Raw genomic sequence first — 20,295 nt, forward strand, 5'->3', positions numbered from 1 at the left:
AAGGCCAAGCAAATCAGAGAATGGTCTCAGCACACTGCTTGGTCAACACCTTGGTATGTGATGGCTTGGGAGAAGTAAAGCAGTTTATTTCTGAGCAGGCATACCAAGATACAATTTCTGGTGACACGCTGGTGCTCTTCTTTCTAAATAAGCCTTCCCACAAGTCAATAAAAGCTGTCACTTCAAAGGCAACTACAGGACTCAAATGCAAGCTCAACAGGCTGCCTCAATGCTGGGGACGCTGTTCTTAGTGAGGTCTGTACAACATTACCTTTGCATCCCTGACTATTGGCGCTGTATTGCCGCAGTAGCACGTTTCTATAGAGGAAACCTTTATTAATTTTATTCCATTTATATCCTTCCCTTTTCCCCAAAGGACTCAAATTGATCTACAGAGCTAATCTTCCATCTGCAAAGGATTCCTCCATTTCTAGCTCAGGGGGTTTCTACATGCATGCAGAAGGCAAAACAATAGATTTGCTTTTGTTTTCTACACACAGTATATCTGCAGAAAGCAAGCGAAGCACTGCATTGAAAGCTCCTTTCCAAGGTACAATGTCTTTTTGATTAAAAAAGAACAAACAAATGCCTACTGACCCAACACGTCTTTATCTGTAGCTAAGGATCACAACAGAAGCTCACAAGGCTTATTTTCTTACCACGATTTACAATTTCATTTCCCCATTACGCCAACAGTACAATGTTATTTTTCTGCATTATCTCTTTTCGGTTATTTAATGTTCTTTATAAAACAGCTTAGCCCCCAATCCCCAAGCACAATTTTGTAATTCCCTGTCATTTCAGTCAAACTTAACTTTCAAGCCGATATGCAGCCTTAAACTTGTCTGATATCCTTATAATAATATATATTACTAAACTGACTGTATAATTTTTACATTTCATTTCTATCTGACCCAATGTGTTTCCTTGGAAAAAAACAACAACTCATGCAATATATACATATGCATACATATATACATATGTCCAATTATGTTTTGTGGATTGCTGGGTTTTTTGTGTGTGTTTTTTTGGAATGGCAGAAACCTGAAGGTTTCATTCTAATGCAGAGATGGAGAACCTTTGTCCCTCCAGGTGTTAGGAATCCAACTTCCATCAGCCAGTGTGGTCAATGATCAGGCATGATGGGGGGTGGAAGCTAGAAACATCTGGAGGGTCACCCCAGTTCTAATGGTGTTAAGGTGAGCCAGACTACACAGGATACTTCAGAGACCCTTCTCCACAGCCCTCCATCTTACAATGTCTGATGAGCGGATTATACAGAGCCTTCTGGGTCATGGCACCACAATTGTGGAACACCCTCCACTGACCTATCATTACTGGTCTTTGAGCAAGTTGGCTATTTTGGATGGCATTGGAAGGATAATGCAAGTGACTTCAGTACTACGTAGACTGTTGTGTTTTGCTGCTGCTTTCTTTTTGCTTGACTGTTTGCTTTTTCATATTTTTAGCAAGCTTGTTGTGGTTTTATATTTGTTTATGTTGGATTTTGTTAGCTATCTTGGCTGTTGGTTAGTCAGGGAACCATATTTAAGCAAATCGTTTTTTTGTTTAAAGCGGACAACAGAAAACAAAAAATGTCTAATAGACAAACACAGAGAAATTTTGCCACTTTTTTATATTCTATAATGAAACAGCCCCTTCGTGTTGATATAACAGGCAAGAGACAGATAATTTAAACTTTCATATTTTTAACTCTTATCTCCAACATAGTCAGAGCTTAAGAAAAATATACAAAAAGACCCCGCAGGAATTAACGTTACAGAAGCCTCCTTTCATAGTTGCACCTCATATTATAAGCAATAATCCTTAATACAATTTTCTATTTTCCTCTAAATTGGCCTCGTTATCAAGCACATCTTAAGCTTCATTTAAGGGTTAGGATTAGAATCATAGAAACAGAGAATTTTAGAGTTGGAAGGTACCCCAAGGGTCATCTAGTCCAACCCTCTGCAATGCAGGAACGCCAAATAAATCATAAATGAGAAGGCACACATTTCCCTATCCAATAACCTTTTCCATATCCAAGATTCATTCAGGGCTTCTCTTTCTCTGACACACAATCTACACACAACATATTATCAATTCTGTAATAAATTATTAGTTCCTGATTTTTCGGAAACGAATATATTAAATGGATCAATCCAATGCAACTTTTTCTTGGGTGCCACTCCCAACCAGCTCAATAGGGCTTACTTCCAGGTAAGCACGTCTAAGTTGTCTCTTTCAAAATCCATGTTATCTATCCATGCTAATATCTATTTATTAAAATACGTGCATTGTGACTTTGCAATGTAATGATCTACAAAGCAACTAACTAAATTATTAAAAATCATGATACCGATTTAAAAAAAAAAATACTTAAAAAAGCAAAAGACAACAACACAAAAATAGTTGGAACCTGCTAACCATAGGTAACATACCACCCCAGCAAATGGTTTAAAACCAGATCAGACTAACTTACCATCCCAGTAAATGGTGCAATACCAGATCAAACTTTTGCTCAGGAGGGTTTGACATCCTAACATCAACACTGGCAGAGCAACATAAGCATTCAGTGGCGCAATTTCAGGACTGGAAATCTTTTCAGAAGCTAGCTAGCTGCATTTGCAAAGTACAGCCCTGATTGTTGTGAAGTCATATATGCGAGGAGAGCTCTCTTTATTCCCACTGCCCTGGTGCCTTATACAAAATGCACTTTCTGAATAGGGGATAAAACAGAAACAGAAATCATCGCTGCTTGGGGAACAGCCGCTCTTGGCCTTGCCTATTACTGCCACACCAGATAATAACCTCCAGCACTCTCTGTAAAGTATTGTTTATTTTTCATCTAACAAATAAATATACATGGCACTTTTCAGGGACACACACACACGGGCTGGAGGATTGGGGAGGACAAAAGCAACCCCTGCTCAGGAGAGCTTTCCATCTGAAATTTCAACAGCAGAGATGAAAGTCAGGGAAGTAGGGAAGGGGGAGGAGAGGTACAGTATCTGTAATGCTAAATTACAAAATGAGGATAACTTTAAGAAAATGTGGCAATTGAGATTCATGCCATGAGCCCCACAGAGCTGTTGGGATCTGTGTTTGGGCTGGCAGTCTCTGATGCAGCAGGAGGAGAAAGGAATAGTTGGTTGGGGGATGAGACTGAATGATGAGGAACTGGGTCAGAGGGAGAGGGATCTGCCCCATCTTCAGCTGCTTTGGAAAGGGGAGCAGGGATGGTGGTTGTCGTCCCTGGCCTTCCTGCAGAGCAGAGAGCCTCAGTGGAGGCTGAGGGAGGAAGGAGGAAGGCAGAAGGCAGAAGCAATTGAACAGGAGGGTGCAGTCTTGTCACCTAAAACCAGTAGCCACCGTCATAGGAGCAGGCCTGCCTACCCCAGGGGAGCACACAATCCTGCAAGGCGAGCGAGACTTGCAAATGAGCACACCATGCCTCGTCTTTAAAAGCTTGGCGAGCAGGGCATGGAAACCTTGTTGGGACATCTTCGTTGCTTCTGTCCAATTCTGAGCTTCCTGCCCTGTTCTTGAACTCCTGCTGAGCCTGTACCGTTTTTTGCTCGAATAAGAGAGTCTCAGTGGGTAGGACAGGGAAATACCAGCCAAAGTGTCCTCAAAAGGTGAGAACAGAATTCATGACAGATACAGAAGGTGACGGGAAGCTAAAGCAGGGACTGAAGGAGGTGCATCACCCGATCAGAGCAATGATAAGCAATGGGTTTTTTTGGAAAGGGGAGTTTTGGACAGAGGTGAGAAGACTGAGAGATGATAAAGGTTACAAGAGTTACAAGAGTTCAAGGGTGAGACTGGAGGTAACAAGAGGATGGATCAGTGTGTTCACCAGGTGGGCAGAGAGGGGGTGAAAACACAGGGATCATCTATGCTTTTTTTTTTTCATACTGGAACTGAAAACGAGCAAAACATAATGATACTTCATGGGGATTTTTGCTAATAAACAGAGCGGACTTGCCAGCCAAGTCCAAAACTCCCAACTGTGTCTTGCCTAAATAAGAATCACAGGAATTCTTATCCAGTTTCCCAGGGTGTTACCCTTCCCTTTTCTTGTCTAAGAAATGAGTTGCTGAAAGACTCACCGTTTCTTGTACTGGAAACCAAGTGGTGTAATTTTACTGGTATTGTTTTGCTTTAATGTACAGTTCTCAAACTGACCTTTTCTTTTCCATTTGCGATACAATTAAACAACCTGTACTTCTTTCCAGGAGTCTTGCAAAGCCGTGAAAGCTTCTTTAGTGTTTGCCATCAAGGTGGCATTTCCACTGCCTACTCTGTGCTCCTAGGCTTTAGCTTAGAGCAAAATGGCAGAAAGCATGGGAAGGCCAACCGGCATAACAAATTTCAAATTTTGTGCGAGATTATATTCTGCATGTTAGCATTACAGAAACACAAGGGAGTTAGCAGTGTGGCAAAATGCTTACTGTGATTCCAACAACAGGACTACTCTCTGGAAAACAGCAAATCAAGAGTGCTTCTGACACCTTAATACAATCACTAACAGAGCCATTTATCAAGTTACCTTTTAAAGATGTGAGTGTGCTCTTGAGGGAGATAATTGACACAAGCTTGGCTGTTTAGCTGTTGATTGGACAAGGGTTGAATGGTTGTTCAAGCTCTACAACATGGACTCAGTGGCCTGGTTTAGTCATCATCCTAAACCGTGGTTTCCTTAAGCCATGGTTTGCTTAACAAACCATGAGTTAACCATGATATGTTGCACAGATGATGACACAAGCCATAGCTTGTTCTTTTGTTGTTGCTCTAAGTGCTATTCGTTCTCCAGCTGCTCATGCCTCTTGCCTTTGAGGTTTGGTGAGCTTTCGAGGTGCGGTGGTGAAACAAACCATGATTAAGGGTGCTGGGTTCACATGTAACTCCAAGCCATACTTAAAACTGACAAAGTCTTGTAAGCTGGCAGCAAGCCATGTCTTCAGATTGAGGTTTGTTGGTGGTAAGGTGCTGGGCAGGGTATCACTAGTAAGTCATGGTTTAATAAACCATGGTTTATTGTTATGTGTGAACCAAGAAAGTATGTGCACAAGAGAGCAGGCATCAAGGACAAAGTGAAAAAATAGTTTTCCATGGTCTTCCTCCAACTGAGCAGGGTTAATATGTGTTGAAATTTACCAGCCAAAAGATTGGCTGCACACCTCTAACCTTCTCTTAACACCAATTCATACGAAGAAGTTGGCATCCCTTTTCATTTATAGACAAAATTTCCCTTTCTATACCTGGAAAAGAGGTTTGTGAAATGAAAAAGCTTGTACTTTTGTAACAACCAGTCCAATAAATATTGTATTACCAAGCTTGTAAAGTCAGAAGAATGCAATGAAACTAACAGCACACTCCAGCCTCGGTCATAGACTTGACTATAAAATCTCTTCCACCTCAAAAATGATCAAATCCTGTTCTCTGATGTCACATTCAGTTCAAGTGTGTAACATATTTAAAGTACAGAAACCTAAATAAAAGATAGGTAGAAACTGATTTCTTCCCTTCCTGTATTTCACTATCCCAAAAACCATTTGCTCATAAAAAAACTGGAACAACATGCATTTTGTTTGCACAGCTTGAGACAAAAGTTCCAGTCAAGTGTGGTTCTTGAAACAAGTGGAGTTCTTGGCACCTTTGAGGTGAGCCAAGCGAACATTACCAAACACTCCAAAGGTGCAATTCTATACCCGCCTACTCCTAAATCCCAATGAATTCAATTAGGTTTACTCTCAAGTAGGTCAGCAGCCCTCATTTGGATTCATAACCTCCTCCACTCCCCACATTTCATTATCAACAAATGAAAGAAGTACATTTCCCCTGAAAATATGGAAAGTGTGCTAAAGTTTTCCTTCTTCTGTTATAGTTTACAGTCACGAGCAATGCCAAATACACAGCGCCTGAGGGTGTGCAGGAAAATTTGGAGGAGATGGGGTGCCAGGTTTGACACTTTTGCAGAACCTAGGTGGGAGAACTGGCACAATTATATTCCTGTGCTTTCCAAAGTATATATGGCACTGCTTCTTCTCTGCTAACCAAGGCCAATGAATCAACACAAATGTGGACATATCTAGACCAAGGGATTTCTACATGTGAATAAAGCAAAGATCCTTTTCAAAACTATAGAGCCTTATATTTTTTGAGGGGGCCTAATCTAAACTTCTGTTGCTAATGACAGGGCATTTTCCATTGGGGTGGGGATCCCCCTTTCCTTCTAAGGTTTTATCTTGTGGGATTTCCCCAAGAGAACTGAATATCGTATTTTTCGCTCTATAAGACGCACCAGACCATAAGATGCACTTAGTTTTTGGAGGAGGAAAACAAGAAAAAAAATATTCTGAGCTGGATCTGTGTTGTGATGGGCACACAGCAACATGCCTGGCACACTGCAGCAAGTCCAGACATTATTGAGGGGCCTTCCTACTTCTCACTTGGAAGTATCCAGCAGAGGCAGTCTAAATAGAAATACCGTATTTTTCGCTCCATAAGACGCACCAGACCATAAAACGCACCTAGTTTTTGGACGAGGAAAACAAGAAAAAAAATATTCTGAATCTCAGAAGCCAGAACAACAGGAGGGATCACTGCACAGCAAAAGCAGCAATCCCTCTTGCTGTTCCGGCTTCTGGGATAGCTGCGCAGCCTGCATTCACTCCATAAGATGCACACACATTTCCCCTTACTTTTTAGGAGGGAAAAAGTGAGTCTTATAGAGCAAAAAATACGGTAATTTATAAATTTCATTTCTACACATAATTTGCTAGGTATTAACAAAGCAAACCAGATAGCAAAGCAAAAATGAAAGACATATACATGTACTAAGACATCCCCAACACAGGGAGCTGTTATGTACGTGCACAATTCTACCACCTCTATTGAAGGAACTCTGAATTTTACCTTTGTACAGTTGGCTTAGTGTGATGGACTGACAGGACACGGATGGGAAAGCAGGCAAGGGTCTGATTCGGGAGAGGGGGTCAGTGATTTGCAGGGAACTATACCAGCTAGGAGGCAAGAGTCAGAGGCAGGAGAAGCTTCAGAGCTGGAGCATGGAGCACAGGATGGGTCAGAGGAAAAGGTAGGTCAGGCAAGTGAAGGGCCAGGTGCTTCCCCACCCTCTTCTGCACCAGTGTCTCCCAGAACCAGGAGGGGACTGAAAAGGGAAGAGCAGAGGAAGTTTCTATGCAGGCGTAGTCTCCGGCTGCACGTGTGCAGCCCGTCGGGGGAAGGTACATAAACCGGTGGAGGGCGAGAGGTCCCTGGTTGCTGCAACTGCGCCAGAGAGCATGGATCCGGGAATAAATGCCTAGAATCTAGATTAGTGTGCATAGGAATCCAGAACTGTGTTATCTTTGACAATAGTTAGTTAACTATGTGCCATGTGCATTTCTTTGGGTGGGAAACCCCCTTGACAGCTGGCTTCTATACACACTCTCTCACACACCTCTTCATCCTCCATTCAGGCAAGCAGGAGACATTATCAGAGTTCAAGGACATATTACAGCCATGGTCATCTAAGGAGGGTGCAAAGCAGGGCTGCTAAGTTCCAGATGACTCACAGGAAGGCCTGGGCAGCCATATTTGGCCTCTGGGCCTGAGGTTCCCCATCCATGAATTTGGGATAATTGAACCTTGGGAGCTACCCTGGAGTTACTGATCACTCTTCAGAATTGTGAGCAGACGACCGACTGGAAGAGAACTTGGGCTTATATGATGTTTCCCCTGCCTCACCCTCACCATAAAATCCCATGTTTACCTGGACAAAGGCTGGGATCACCTTGAATCTGCAAGACTGAAACCTCTTTAAAGAGGGAAGAGCACACATTCAAGGCTGACCCATAGTTTCTCTCTAGGTAAACTGGTGGGGGAGAGATCATCTGAAAAAGCCATTTGAAGTTGAAAGAAACGAAGGACTTACAACACACAAGGAAATAAATGTATGCAGCCCAAACAAACCTATACCTGTACACATATATTTAGAGGTCCTACTGACTTACTCCCAAATTAAGTGCACACTTATCTATAACCGTATTCCTTAATTTAAGTTATAAACCTAATCTGAGTATGAATTTGGATCTAGAAGGTAGAAAGGCTGAAGATGTACATATTGCCAATCATTATTTTTTAATGTTGTTCTACAGTTCCCTTTCCAAAGGGGTCGTGGCTTTAAGTGCTAAAAATAACTAAGTGGTGGTCAATTACTTTCCATCTCTCACAGTGAACCTTTTCCTTCTTTAAGTGTTGCCTGTGGCATATTTCAGGGTAACACACAAAGGCGGACCCTCCCTTTCCACCGCTTAACACAAAATGGGTGATTATCTTTTGCGGAGATTACTCGCTCGTGGGCCATTCATCAAGACAAAGGTTCTCTCACAACATTCCTTCTCCCCCTTCATCGCAACCTAACAGTTTAGAAATTCAGAACGGTCATATCTAGAATTACAGGGCATAATTTAAATTTAATTTGTTCATTCAAGTGTTCACGGATTTCAGTTTGGAGACAGAAGATGCAACCTAGGAGCTTAAAAAATAAAAATGTAGCTCTCATGCAGGGGTTTTGGTTTGTGACTGGATACAGGAGCAGTTCCCCAAATGTTGTTGGACTATAACTCCCAGCCCCACTTAGCATCATGGCCAACGGTCAGGGATCATGGGAGTTGTAGTCCAACAACAACTGCAAGGTACCACATTGGGTACCCCTCTGTAGTTTCTTCTTTCTGTGGAAGTGAGTCAGTGCACAAGTGATGGGGCTGTCACAGTGCAATTGGGCACTGTCGTTCTGCCCCACCAGGAAAACCACTTCTGTCCATCCCCCCACAATCTATAGAAAAGCAGAAATGGGAATTATTTGCAAACCTAAGCCCTTACGTGACACAACACCATTATCATCATCATGTGGAGCAAGGCTCTACCCTAAGACCAAAATGCGGGGGAAATGTCCTAGATCCAGACCTTGTAGGACAGAACTTGAAGCTTGTGAGATCTCTTCTTTTTTTGTTCTTTATACTAGAACTTCAAGGCGCAAATTCCACTGAAATCAGTGGTCTTACTCCTGAGTAGACATGGCTTAGGCCTGTTGGTCTCCTTAGAAGCACTGAGAACTGAGCTGGTTCAATAAAAAGCCAGAAACAGCCAGGTTTTGAAGGGGTGTGAAGATCACAGCCCAATTTGAGATGCAGGTTAGACTCCAACGGTTGCGACCGAGTAGATGGCTGATAAAATAGATACATCTTTCATTATGGCGGTTTGGGAGTAAGCCTCTCACAGGAACTAGTCTTGTCCAGGTGTGGAACGGAAGGGCATTTAGAGATAAAAACCAAGGCTCCTAACTCTCCTTGCATCAAGGCTTATTCCAAAACAATTCAGAAGGTAAAAAAGGAATGGATGACGTGAGAGGCAAGAGACCATTGTGAATAATGGATCGGGGAGGCCCTTGTTTCAGTATTTGTGCTTCCCTGCTCATGACACCAGCACTGCACTGTGCCATGCACCTGTTGTGGCCCTTCCTTCCTTGTAGGTCTCCATTTTTAAAATCACACTGAAGTTGTAACCATAGCTGTCAACTTACAGATTTGAAAATAAGGGGCCAGCAGCCTCAAAAATAAGGGATCAGCAGCCAAAATAAGGGACTTTGCTATTCCTCCTCCCTCAGGCCACCTCCTCGCGCCAGGACGATGGCGCCAGCGCACGCTCTCTCGCGCGGCGGAGGACCCTGAGCCGCTGCTTCCCTCCCGAGCCGGGCGAGCATGAAACCCAGGAAATTTAAGGGACATCATCAATAAGGGACAGCAGCGGCACACGGCGCTGGGATAAGGGAGTTTCCCGCCAAATAAGGGACGGTTGACAGCTATGGTTGTAACAGCACAATGCTCCAAAAGGAGATCTGCAGGAGTGGGGGAGGAGGAGGCCAGCGGATGAGGAGGCAGCAGCGGATGGATCCGCCACCTCTCCCAGGGGAGTCCAGATCTAACACCAAAGCAGTTTGCTCCACCCCACTTTACCGAAAGGCTGGCTGCGCCGAGCTCACCCAAAACCCACTCCTGGTTTCCTTCTAAACTTTCCTCATACCAGCAATCCAGTTAGAGAGGAGGAAGGAGAGCCTTTCCGTTGCTGTTACTGTTAAATAGTTGGGAGTCGGAAACTCAGCAAAACCTACTGTAAATCACTCAAGAGATCTATCAGCAGATCCCGATATACTGTATTTTTCGCTCTATAGGACGCACCCGACAATAGGACGCACCTTGTTTTAGAGGGGGAGAACAAAAAAAAAAAAATCTCCCCCCCTCTGCTCAGCGCCCCTTCAGCGAAGCGGCAGGAGAAATGGAGCCCCTTCCATTTCTCCTCCCACTTCGCTGAAGCGGCGCTGCGCAGAGAGGGAAAGCTGCGCAGCACCTCTCCAGCGAAGCCAGGTGCGCACCGACCCCTCTCCCGGCTTCAGCAAAAGGAACCCAAAGCCTTTGGAGCGCAGTGCGAGTTCCCGCTGCGCTCCAGAGGCTTCAGGCGGCTATCCCTGAAGCCTGGAGAGCGAGAGGGGTCAGCGCGCACCGACCCCTCTCGCTCTCCAGGCTTCAGCGAAAGCAACGCGAAGCCTCCGGAGCGCGGCGGGAGCACGGCGGGAGCGCTCCCACTGCGCTTCAGAGGCTTCGCGTTGCTATCGCTGAAGTCATGGAGCCTGCATTCGCTCCATTAAGACGCACACACATGCCCCCTTAATTTTTGGAGGGGGAAAAGTGCGTCTTATAGAGCGAAAAATACGGTACTTTCTTGACTTCCACTAGCGTAGAGTATGAAAGTTTAACACTAGCATTCAACATGTAAACGAACTGGGAAGCCGGTGCAGTTCTCTTGGCGTAAGAGCAAAGGCCTAGTTCTTGTTAGAAGCCTAATTCTGGACTGGATGAACTTTCTGGATGCTATTCAAAAGCAAACTCGTGCAGAGTGCATGGCAGTAACCCAGCCCAGATCTTACCACAGCATGTGTCACGGTGGCCAGATACTTGATCCCTACAAACCCACAAGGGGAAGTTGAAATACAGATAGAAATCTGTACACTTTAAAGTCTTGGGTGTATGTACCGATGGACAGGGGAACTCCACTATGTGAACTCTACTATTATTCTCTCTCATGAGAATGGAGCCTCTGACCAAAGGGTGGTGCAGACACCCAGAGGAATTCCCCATGGAAAACAAAGGACAAGCCCCATATAATCTCTGTGCAAGAGAGCCATATTTCTCCAATTAATTGCTTCCAGTGGTTCTCATTTCTCTCTCCTAAGAACATTACCCCTTAACCACAGTCAATCTTTGACCTTCCAACTAGTCAAAGTCCTTTTGTTATGACTTCCTCTTTGCCGCTGGAGATAAAATAACCCAGCAGGGCAAGTGTTTAAAACAGATTCACGTAGAGAAATATAATGAAGATCTTTCCAGAGCAAGTGAAGCTTTTTTCGACACACATCTGCTTTCCCTGCCCCACCCCCTCCCCGCGTTTTTGCTTTCGTTGGAGGGAAAGAATCCCAGAGAAGTTACTGATTCATTGCTGAATCATTAAAAGCATCCGTTTTATCTATCAGCAAAACAGTTAAAAAAAAAAAGTTTCAGAGCCCAGTTTTGAGGCCTAACTCAAATGCTACATTTGCAGAGCATCAGCCACCAAAGACCGGAAGACAGAAAAAAGGTCTTAATAATTTTCCATATGGTGCGTAAGAGAAGGGCTGCAATGGTCTGGGTAAAATTGGTAGAGGAAACTGGAAAGGTGCCAGGAGACAGATTACTATAAAGAAAGGTTATGGCCCAGTGTGTATGGGAAACCCTTCCTCAGGGGCAACCCAGTTTTATTCTATGATTCCATTTTATTTTATGTTGGGCTACTGCATCTCCTTAAAGGTAAAGGGTCCATTAGGTCCAGTCGTGGCCGACTCTGGGGTTGCGGCACTCATCTCGCTTTATTGGCCAAGGGAGCCGGCGTACAGCTTCCGGGTCACGTGGCCAGCATGACTAAGCCGCTTCTGGCAAACCAGAGCAGCGCACCAAAACGCCGTTTACCTTCCCACCGGAGCAGTACCTACTTATCTACTTGCACTGTGTGCTTTTGAACTGCTAGGTTGGCAGGAGCAGGGACCGAGCAACGGGAGCTCACCCCGTCGCGGGGATTCGAACCGCCGACCTTCTGATCGGCAAGCCCTAGGCTCTGTGGTTTAACCCACAGCGCCACCCGCACCTCCTTATTTCCTCCTATTTCCTAGCTCATGTGAAGTCCTTGTTCTTCTGCTTATTGGTGTTACCCTCCATTTCCCCCTCTCAGATAAAATGGACAACGCCGGGATTCCCAAACTGTGGTGCTGCACATTCGTGGCATTAAATATTCATACTGATATTTCATTGTATTTTTATTGCTTTTATTTCTTACATTACAATTTGAGTTCTATGAAGTACAATATAGAAGAAATAAAAGCAGCAATAAAAATATGATTAAACTAATCCAGCACCCACCAGCACAGTGCTTTTTGGGAACTACAACAGGTCAAAAAAAATAAGCAATATGGCTAACCTGACCCAATAATGTCCCCCCCCCCATCCCCACGCCATACAAATAAGCCACATTGCAACCAACTGAATACAACCAACCAAACTCTGGATCCTCCAACCCCTCGCAATGCCAATAAAGATAAATAAATATATTAATAAATAAAGGACCTACTCATATGATGCTGACACAAATCCCCACACTAGCAATAAGCAATAGCACAATAGAACAATACCCCCATATCTCCCCCCCCCATTTCTTTTCCCCTTCTCTCCCCCTGTCTATGGCATTAATGTCCCATACTGAACATTAATGAACTGTGGAAAAGACCCTATGAATCGAAAGTGGAGACGCTATACAGTATGTACTTTCCCCTGTTTATTTGTTTATTTCGTAACACAAGAAAATATTCAATAAAAGCTTTTTTTTAAAGGCAAAAATCATTAAGTAGTTTCCCAAAACCCTCAACAATTTTCAACTGATCAGTTGGGCAGGGGTTAGTTTGGGAACTGCTAGACGACACCATGTGGGAATTCACTTTACACAAACATGAATTCACACAAACATGAAAGGGCACTCAGACTGTTCCCTACAACTGTATAAAAATTAAAATACAGAAACTGACCTCCTGGGTTTTCTTGCTGTGTTAAAGACTCTTTGGAAGACAGAGTATAGCCTTCTTATCAAGAGTTCTGCACATGTGAAGTAAGAAGTTCGTCTGAACTTTCCACAAGCAGCACTAGGAATTATTCTACATGTTACACCACAAAAGGCAGGCGACTGAGCAGGCAGAAATTCTCTTTTGGCAGCCCCTTACATAACTAAGATTGTCAGGGTACTTAGGCTGTGACAATGGAACAGATTTAAGCCTGTTATATAGATAAGCCCTGTGTTAATCAGTAAATGGGATGGTAGTACTTTGCTACCCCCCCCCAAGTGATAATTTAGCACATACAATCGTATCTTGGAAGTTGAATGGAATCTGTTCCGGAAGTCTGTTCAACTTCCAAAACATAAGGAAACCAAAGTGCGGCTTCTGATTGGCTGCAGGAAGCTCCTGAAGCCAATCAGAAGCCGCGGAAGACCCATCGGACGTTCGGCTTCCAAAAATAGTTCGCAAACCGGAACAGTCACTTCTGGGTTTGCAACGTTTGGGAGCCAAAACATTCAAGAATTAAGTTGTTCGAAAACCAAGATACAACTGTATAGATACCAAAGCTCATTTATGTAATTTTTCCATTTAAAGAATATTTCATCAGCTAGACAAATCCATATACCGTATTTTTTGCCCTATAGGGCGCACCGGCCCATAGGGTGCACCTAGTTTTTTTTGGGGGGAAATAAAGAAAAAAAATTTATTTCCCCCCCAGAACTCCCGCCAGGCTCCCCAGGCTTGCTGATATCTGCTCGAAGCCTGGGGTGCGCTCTGCTGCGCGCTCCAGGCTTTGGGAAGCAGGCTGCTATCCGCAAGCCTAGGGAGCCCGGCAGGAAGTCGCGCCGGGCTCCAAAGGCTTGCGGATATCTGCCCGAAGCCCGGGGCACGCTCCGCCCCGCGCTCCCTGGGTTTCGGGCTGCAGGCTGCTGTCCGCAAGCCTTGGGAGCCCGGCAGGAAGTTGCGCTGGGCTCCCAAGGCTTGCGGATAGCTTCCTGAAGCCTGGAGAGCGAGAGGGGTCGGTGCGCACTGACCCCTCTCACTCTCCAGGCTTCAGCGAAAGCCTGCATTCGCCCCATAGGACGCACACACATTTCCCCTTCATTTTTGGAGGGGGAAAAGTGCGTCCTATAGGGCGAAAAATACGGTATATGAAATCCCATATATATGAAACATTCATATATATGGAATTTCTGCTAAAGGACACATCTATATTAGTTCCACCAGAGGACAGGATTTATGGGGGGAGGAGGAAGGACAGAGAATTATCTCCTGGATTTTGTCGCTTATCTCAACCTTATTGATCTTTGACTACTGTCAGGGAACTGTTATCGGAACAGGGGCAGGAAACAGAGGGGCAGTTGTGTTACAGGGAGCCTCCGAAAATCTTGCGAAGCAGCTCCTCTTCCGGTGATGAGGAAAGGCCCACCTCCAGTAGAAAAGAGGTGAAAGGACCAGAGGATGCTGATGGGAGCCTCAGCACCGCTTCTGGCCAAGCCAGCCAGGAGGGAAGCATGCCCCTTCTGCCGCCCACCCTGCGCAGAAGTCTAAAGCGCAAAGAGGGAAGGAAAAGGCTGGGGGTGACTAAGCTATTATGTTGGGGGAGGTCCAGGAAACAAACACTCCCAGATTCTGCTAGCGATTGAGGCAGATGTGAACTTTGGGGTTCTGCACTGTAAATACTGTATTTTTTGCTCTATAAGACTCACTTTTTCCCTCCTAAAAAGTAAGGGGGAATGTGTGTGCGTCTTATGGAGCGAATGCAGGCTGCGCCGCTATCCCAGAAGCCAGAACAGCAAGAGGGATCATTGCTTTCGCTGTGCAGCGATCCCTGTTGCTGTTCTGGCTTCTGAGATTCAGAATATTTTTTCCTTGTTTTCCTCCTCCAAAAACTAGGTGCATCTTATGGTCTGGTGTGTCTTACAGAGCGAAAAATACAGTAGTTTTGCACCTAAATAAAACCTGTAAAAGACAGGTCGGAGTCCTGCCTGGTTACTCGTGAGCAACCACCCTGGCCATCTGACAGCTACCAACAAGCATGCACACAAAACATATTTTTCTGTACCTGGATTGTTTCTTTGGAGGTGGCGGCGGTGGTGCAAATTCCTCAATTCCATTCTTGTCTTTAGGGAACTCGAAGGCAAAAGATGCTGATTTGCTCATTCCTCCAATCTTGTTCTCCTGGACAGAGTGTTTCTCCCCCTGATGGCAATTAGAAATACTTGAGGGACTGCTTGCCCCGTTCTCCGTTTCCGTCTCTGGTGTGCTTTTCAAGAACCCCTGCTCTTCTTCCTCTTCTTCCTCTATCCTGCACTGCCTGCTCCAGGAGAGATTGTAGTATTTCTGCCTCCTCTCAGAGCTCAAGGTCGCTGGACCTTTGTTCGACTCCTCTGGAGAGATTTTGTTCGTATGAGGGCATATGGATGATGTGGGCTCAAAGATTGTGCTATCTGCGCCGTTCTTTGGAATGTCAAGACCCCGATGGCCGTCGCCATCACAAGTCTCTGCCACAAAAGAACTTACAGACTGTGTGAAAGGCCCCTCTCCTCTAGGCGGGCTCCCTTTGGACAATTTTGGGGGAATAGCAGGAGTCTCACCACTCCCATTTCTGCTAGTTGTTTGGGACTGAAGACCTGGATCATTTTCCACTGAGCTCATCTCGCTGCTTGCTTGAGGCATTTCTCTGTATTCGAAGAAAGGGGATGTTTTCCTAGCATCTGAATTAGAAGTGGGGCTAGGACTTGGCCACTGGACCCCGACAGCTGAGTCTGGACTGCTAAGGAAAATAGTCCGGTTGTCATCTTCTGTGTGGGCCGCCACAATGGTAATAGTCGCTGGTACCTGCGTGACAGATTCTTGGAACTCTCTTTCGCAGTCCAAGTGGAGAGCTTTCCCTCTCCAGAGGCCATCTTGTTTATCTTTACAGGGGCTATAAGCCAAGGCATCACACCTTGCATGCGTGTTGGCATTATTTAGCTGCGACTTTTTCCTCTTCGTGCTCTCAGCATAGATAGGCTCATTTTGAGAGGCTGCTTCACAGGAAAGCTGTTGCTCTGCGGAATTACTTGCATTTTCTATACGCCTGCCTACGGTCTGATCTGATTCTCTAACCGAAGGACAGCAATAATTTCCCTTGGGCGAACCACAGGGGCCACGGCCAGTATCTGAGGGAAATACCAATGTGTCCGTTTCGGAACATAAGTGGTTGTATACATAACTGTGTGGCGGATGCTTCTCCCCCCTTTGAAAGTCTGAATTCAAGGTTCTGCTTTCCCCTTCACTGAAACTCACCTCTACGGACTCAGTTCTTGCATTTGTCACAGCCTCTGGTGCCTGAAGTTTTGAAACAGGTTTTTCATGCCACACCTCTTTGGTTTTGGTATTGTCAAACCCCTGGTGGGCAGGAGACTCTTTGCAATAGTCTGTGATGGAGCAGTACTCCCCGCCTTCACTTTCTAAGTCAGAAGAATTGAACATACCAGCTCTCTCTGAAAGTGACGCTTCCTCTCTTTGGTGGATGGGAGAGTATCCCACGGAGTCCACAGCAGAGCCAACGCATCTGTCACTCAAAAAGGATGAATTGTGGCAGAGGCCCAGATATGGCAAGGATATCTTCTCCTTGCTGGCCACTTCATTTCCATTCTCCCGTGCACCCATATCATTCAGAAATGCCGCATTACTGAAGGCGACATTTCTCTCTGCACTGCTTTCAAGACTCAACGGGCCGGCCAAAGGAGGGCCTGGAGGATTGTGCAAAGTACGATCACTTGGAGTATTCTGAATGACAGGCTTCCTTATGATGTTGTTGCTGAATTTGTCAATACACACTCTTTGTTCTTCTCCAGATTTCATCAAGGCAAGATTTCTGGGTGGCATTCTCTTGTTGACCTGCATTGATAAGCAAAAATATTATATATATGTCTGTAATTTCTAACTTGAGATTTATAAAATTAGATCTATTAAGAGAACAAATTAGATCTACTGACTAGGGTGGTCCTGCTGTAATACTAAACACTGAAGAGAAGAAGGCCAAAGCCCTCTGTCCAGGTATTCTAAAATAAAAAAATTATCCTCATCTTGAAGCAAACAAGCCATGCACAGGTTTTCCATACTTTACTGTGCAAGCAGGTACAAGCAATTTGACGCAGGCCTAATCCAGGGGTGGAAAACCTCAGGCTCAGGGGCTTATTGTGGCCCCTCTGTGGCCCATGGGACTATTGGAAGTCCATGCTCTGCTCCCTAAGTTGCACCTCTCACTAGTCCTGCTCTGCACACTTCTCAACGGCTTTTGCCCAGCTGAAACGTATCCTTGAACTAGGATATATTGTTTGGCTGGGTGGAAATATATGTGTGTCTGTGTGCGTTGTAAACCTCTGACTTTTGTGTGGCTGGAATAGAGCATTTTGCCTCTGGTGTTATCCACCTTTTGCTTCTGGCTCCTACTCCCCACCTGCATGCAGCCCCCCAAAAGGATGAGCAAGATAGAAGGTGGACTCAAAACTTTCCCCCACCTTGGCCTAAAATGTTCATTTGCAGAAATGAAACCAAAGGAGGCCTAAAGAGCCCTGAGATCTAGAGATAAATGGCACTATAGAAATAATAATAATAATAATAATAATAATAATAATAATAATAATAATACACATGACACTGACCAAAGTGGTAGACAGAGACAATACAATTCTGTTTTGCATCACTTTGTATGTGTGGATGACATACTATTGATGTAAAACAAAAACACAACACTCACACCCTGTCCATGCGTGTCAGAGATCCTTTCTCCCTGGTGAGATAGTTCATTACACGCTGGGAGGTGTTGCTGTTTTTAATGTGGGTGCACATTCAAAAATATGTCCCTCTCTCGTCTATTCTCAGTCTATAATCTTATTCTGAATAATATACAGTGGTGCCTCGCAAGACGAAATTAATTCGTTCCGCAAGTTTTTTCTTCTTGCGAGTTTTCCGTCTTGCGAAGCACGGTTTCCCATAGGAATGCATTGAAAATCAATTAATGCGTTCCTATGGAAACCGCTTGCCAGGCTGGCGGTGCGGAGAAGGGCTTTTCTCCCCACTGCAAGCCTTCAGGACAGGTACGGGAACAGAGGGGAAGACGCGCAGCGCTTCTCCTCTGTTCCCGGGGCTTGCGGTGGGAGGAGGGTTTTTCCTCCCCACCGCCAACATTCAGAACAGCATTCTGAATGTTGGCGGTGGGAAGGAAAACCCTCCTCCCACCGCAAGTCTTCAGGACAGCCATCCCAAGGCTGGCGCAGGGAGAAGGTCACTCCGCTCCACCGCCAGCCTTCGGAGGAGCCTTCCGAAGGCTGGCAGCGGGAGGAGGTCTCTCTGCCCCACCGCCAGCCTTCGGAGGTGGGGTGGAGAGACCTCCTCCTGCCGCCAGCTTTCGGAGCAGCCTTCCGAAGGCTGCCGGTGGGGCGGAGAGACCTCCTCCCGCCGCCAGCCTTCGGAGCAGCCTTCCGAAGGCTGGCGGCGGGAGGAGGTCTCTCTGCCCCACCACCAGCCTTCGGAGGAGGTCCGAGGACAGTGGGGAAGACGCGCTGCACTTCCCCGCTGTCCCAGAGATTTCCCTATGGGCTTTCATCTTGCGAAGGAAGCCCATAGGGAAATTCGTTTTGCGAAGCGCCTCCAAAACGGAAAACCCTTTCGTCTAGCGGGTTTTCCGTCTTGCGAGGCGTTCGTCTTGCGGGGCACCACTGTAGGTGGAACTGTTCTGAGTCCAGTAAGGCCTGGTTCTTGCTAGGGTAGAAAACCCTCGCTTCAACTGATTAAATGCTCCTCTATACCAAAACAAAACAAAACAAAACAAAACACCCTCTAAGAGATGAGGTCTAGCCTTCTCCCTGAAAGGCCAGTTTCCAATATGCAGGGAATTTATTTATTTAGTAAGTAAGTAAGCAAGCAGGACAGGTGACTCATGTGAACCCCTCCCACTTGCAATCTGCCCTGTGCAGCCCACACGCAGTTTTATCATCTCAGTGAGAACTCAGCCTAAAGTGCATGTACTTAAATGGGAAAATAAGAGTGGAGAAGAGAGGGAAATGTTCATTAACGTTAGCGATCAAACAAAAGCCACTCTGGCAAGGACATCCCCACCCCCCCAGTTCAAGGCAACTGATAATTTCCTCTCCCACTTCATGCTATAAAATGGAGCTTTCTTGCTGCCCATATCTGTTATAAGCATTACAAAGGAGGGGGCGTTGTCCTCTGTGAACTGGCATCTGGTTTATTGAGAAGCAAAGTCACGGCAGTTCAAAAGCCGTGAGAGGATCCCTCCACATTAAGGGAAACCTGTGCGTTAGGAAGAACATCAAAGAGCTGTGTGGAGACTCTCTTCCCAAGAATGGCAGAAACAACAAGGGCTTGTGTCTGGAAAATAATTTTAACCGGTCACTTCTGATCTCGCTGAGTAGAAAAACGAGACAGCCATTGTGCATCAACACACCCAGCCACCTTTACAGACTGATCCAGAATGATGGTATGGCTGCAGGTCTGTGCACACTTGTCTGAAAGCAAGTTCCATTAACTCAACAGGACTTAATTCTGAGTAAACACGCACAGTGTCAACTTTTCAAAGTTATGGGCTTCTTTCTTGACTTTTTCTTTCTGTGCAAATATTGCAGTATGGGCTTAACTACACATTGAGTTAAATGGGTAATGCACAGAATTGTCAACAAGGTTGTGGGTCAATGGGAGGTTTTGCCCACAAGGGACGCGGGCAGCACAGTGGGTTAAACCACAGAGCCTAGGGCTTGCCAGTCAGAAGGTTGGTGGTTCGAATCCCCGCAATGGGGTGAGCTCCTGTTGCTCAGTCCCTGCTCCTGCCAACCTAGCAGTTTGAAAGCACATCAAAGTGCACATAGATAAATAGGTACCGCTCCGGCGGGAACGTAAACAGCGTTTCCATGCGCTGCTCTGGTTCGCCTAGTCATGTTGGCCACATGACCTGGAAGCTGTAGGCCAGCTCCCTCGGCCAGTAAAGCGAGATGAGCGCCCCAACCCCAGAGTCGGTCACGACTGGACCTAATGGTCAGGATTCCCTTTACCTTTACTAATCGCCACATGGAGGAATATTCACG

The 20,295-nt window shown here is 45.5% G+C and overlaps 1 protein-coding gene across 6 annotated transcripts in view; it reads right to left on the bottom strand.

The window, feature by feature from the left end:
- Positions 1-20,295, bottom strand: part of PRAG1 (PEAK1 related, kinase-activating pseudokinase 1) — an 84,056-nt gene that overhangs the window by 17,701 nt on the left and 46,060 nt on the right. For all 6 annotated transcript variants that reach the window (XM_077920896.1, XM_077920898.1, XM_077920897.1 and 3 more), the window contains one exon: positions 15,267-17,089. In XM_077920896.1, the coding sequence (XP_077777022.1) occupies positions 15,267-17,089 (1,823 nt within the window). The remainder of the gene's footprint in view (positions 1-15,266; positions 17,090-20,295) is intronic.

This window comes from Podarcis muralis, chromosome 17, assembly GCF_964188315.1.
Source record: "Podarcis muralis chromosome 17, rPodMur119.hap1.1, whole genome shotgun sequence".
Classification (NCBI taxonomy): domain Eukaryota; kingdom Metazoa; phylum Chordata; class Lepidosauria; order Squamata; family Lacertidae; genus Podarcis; species Podarcis muralis.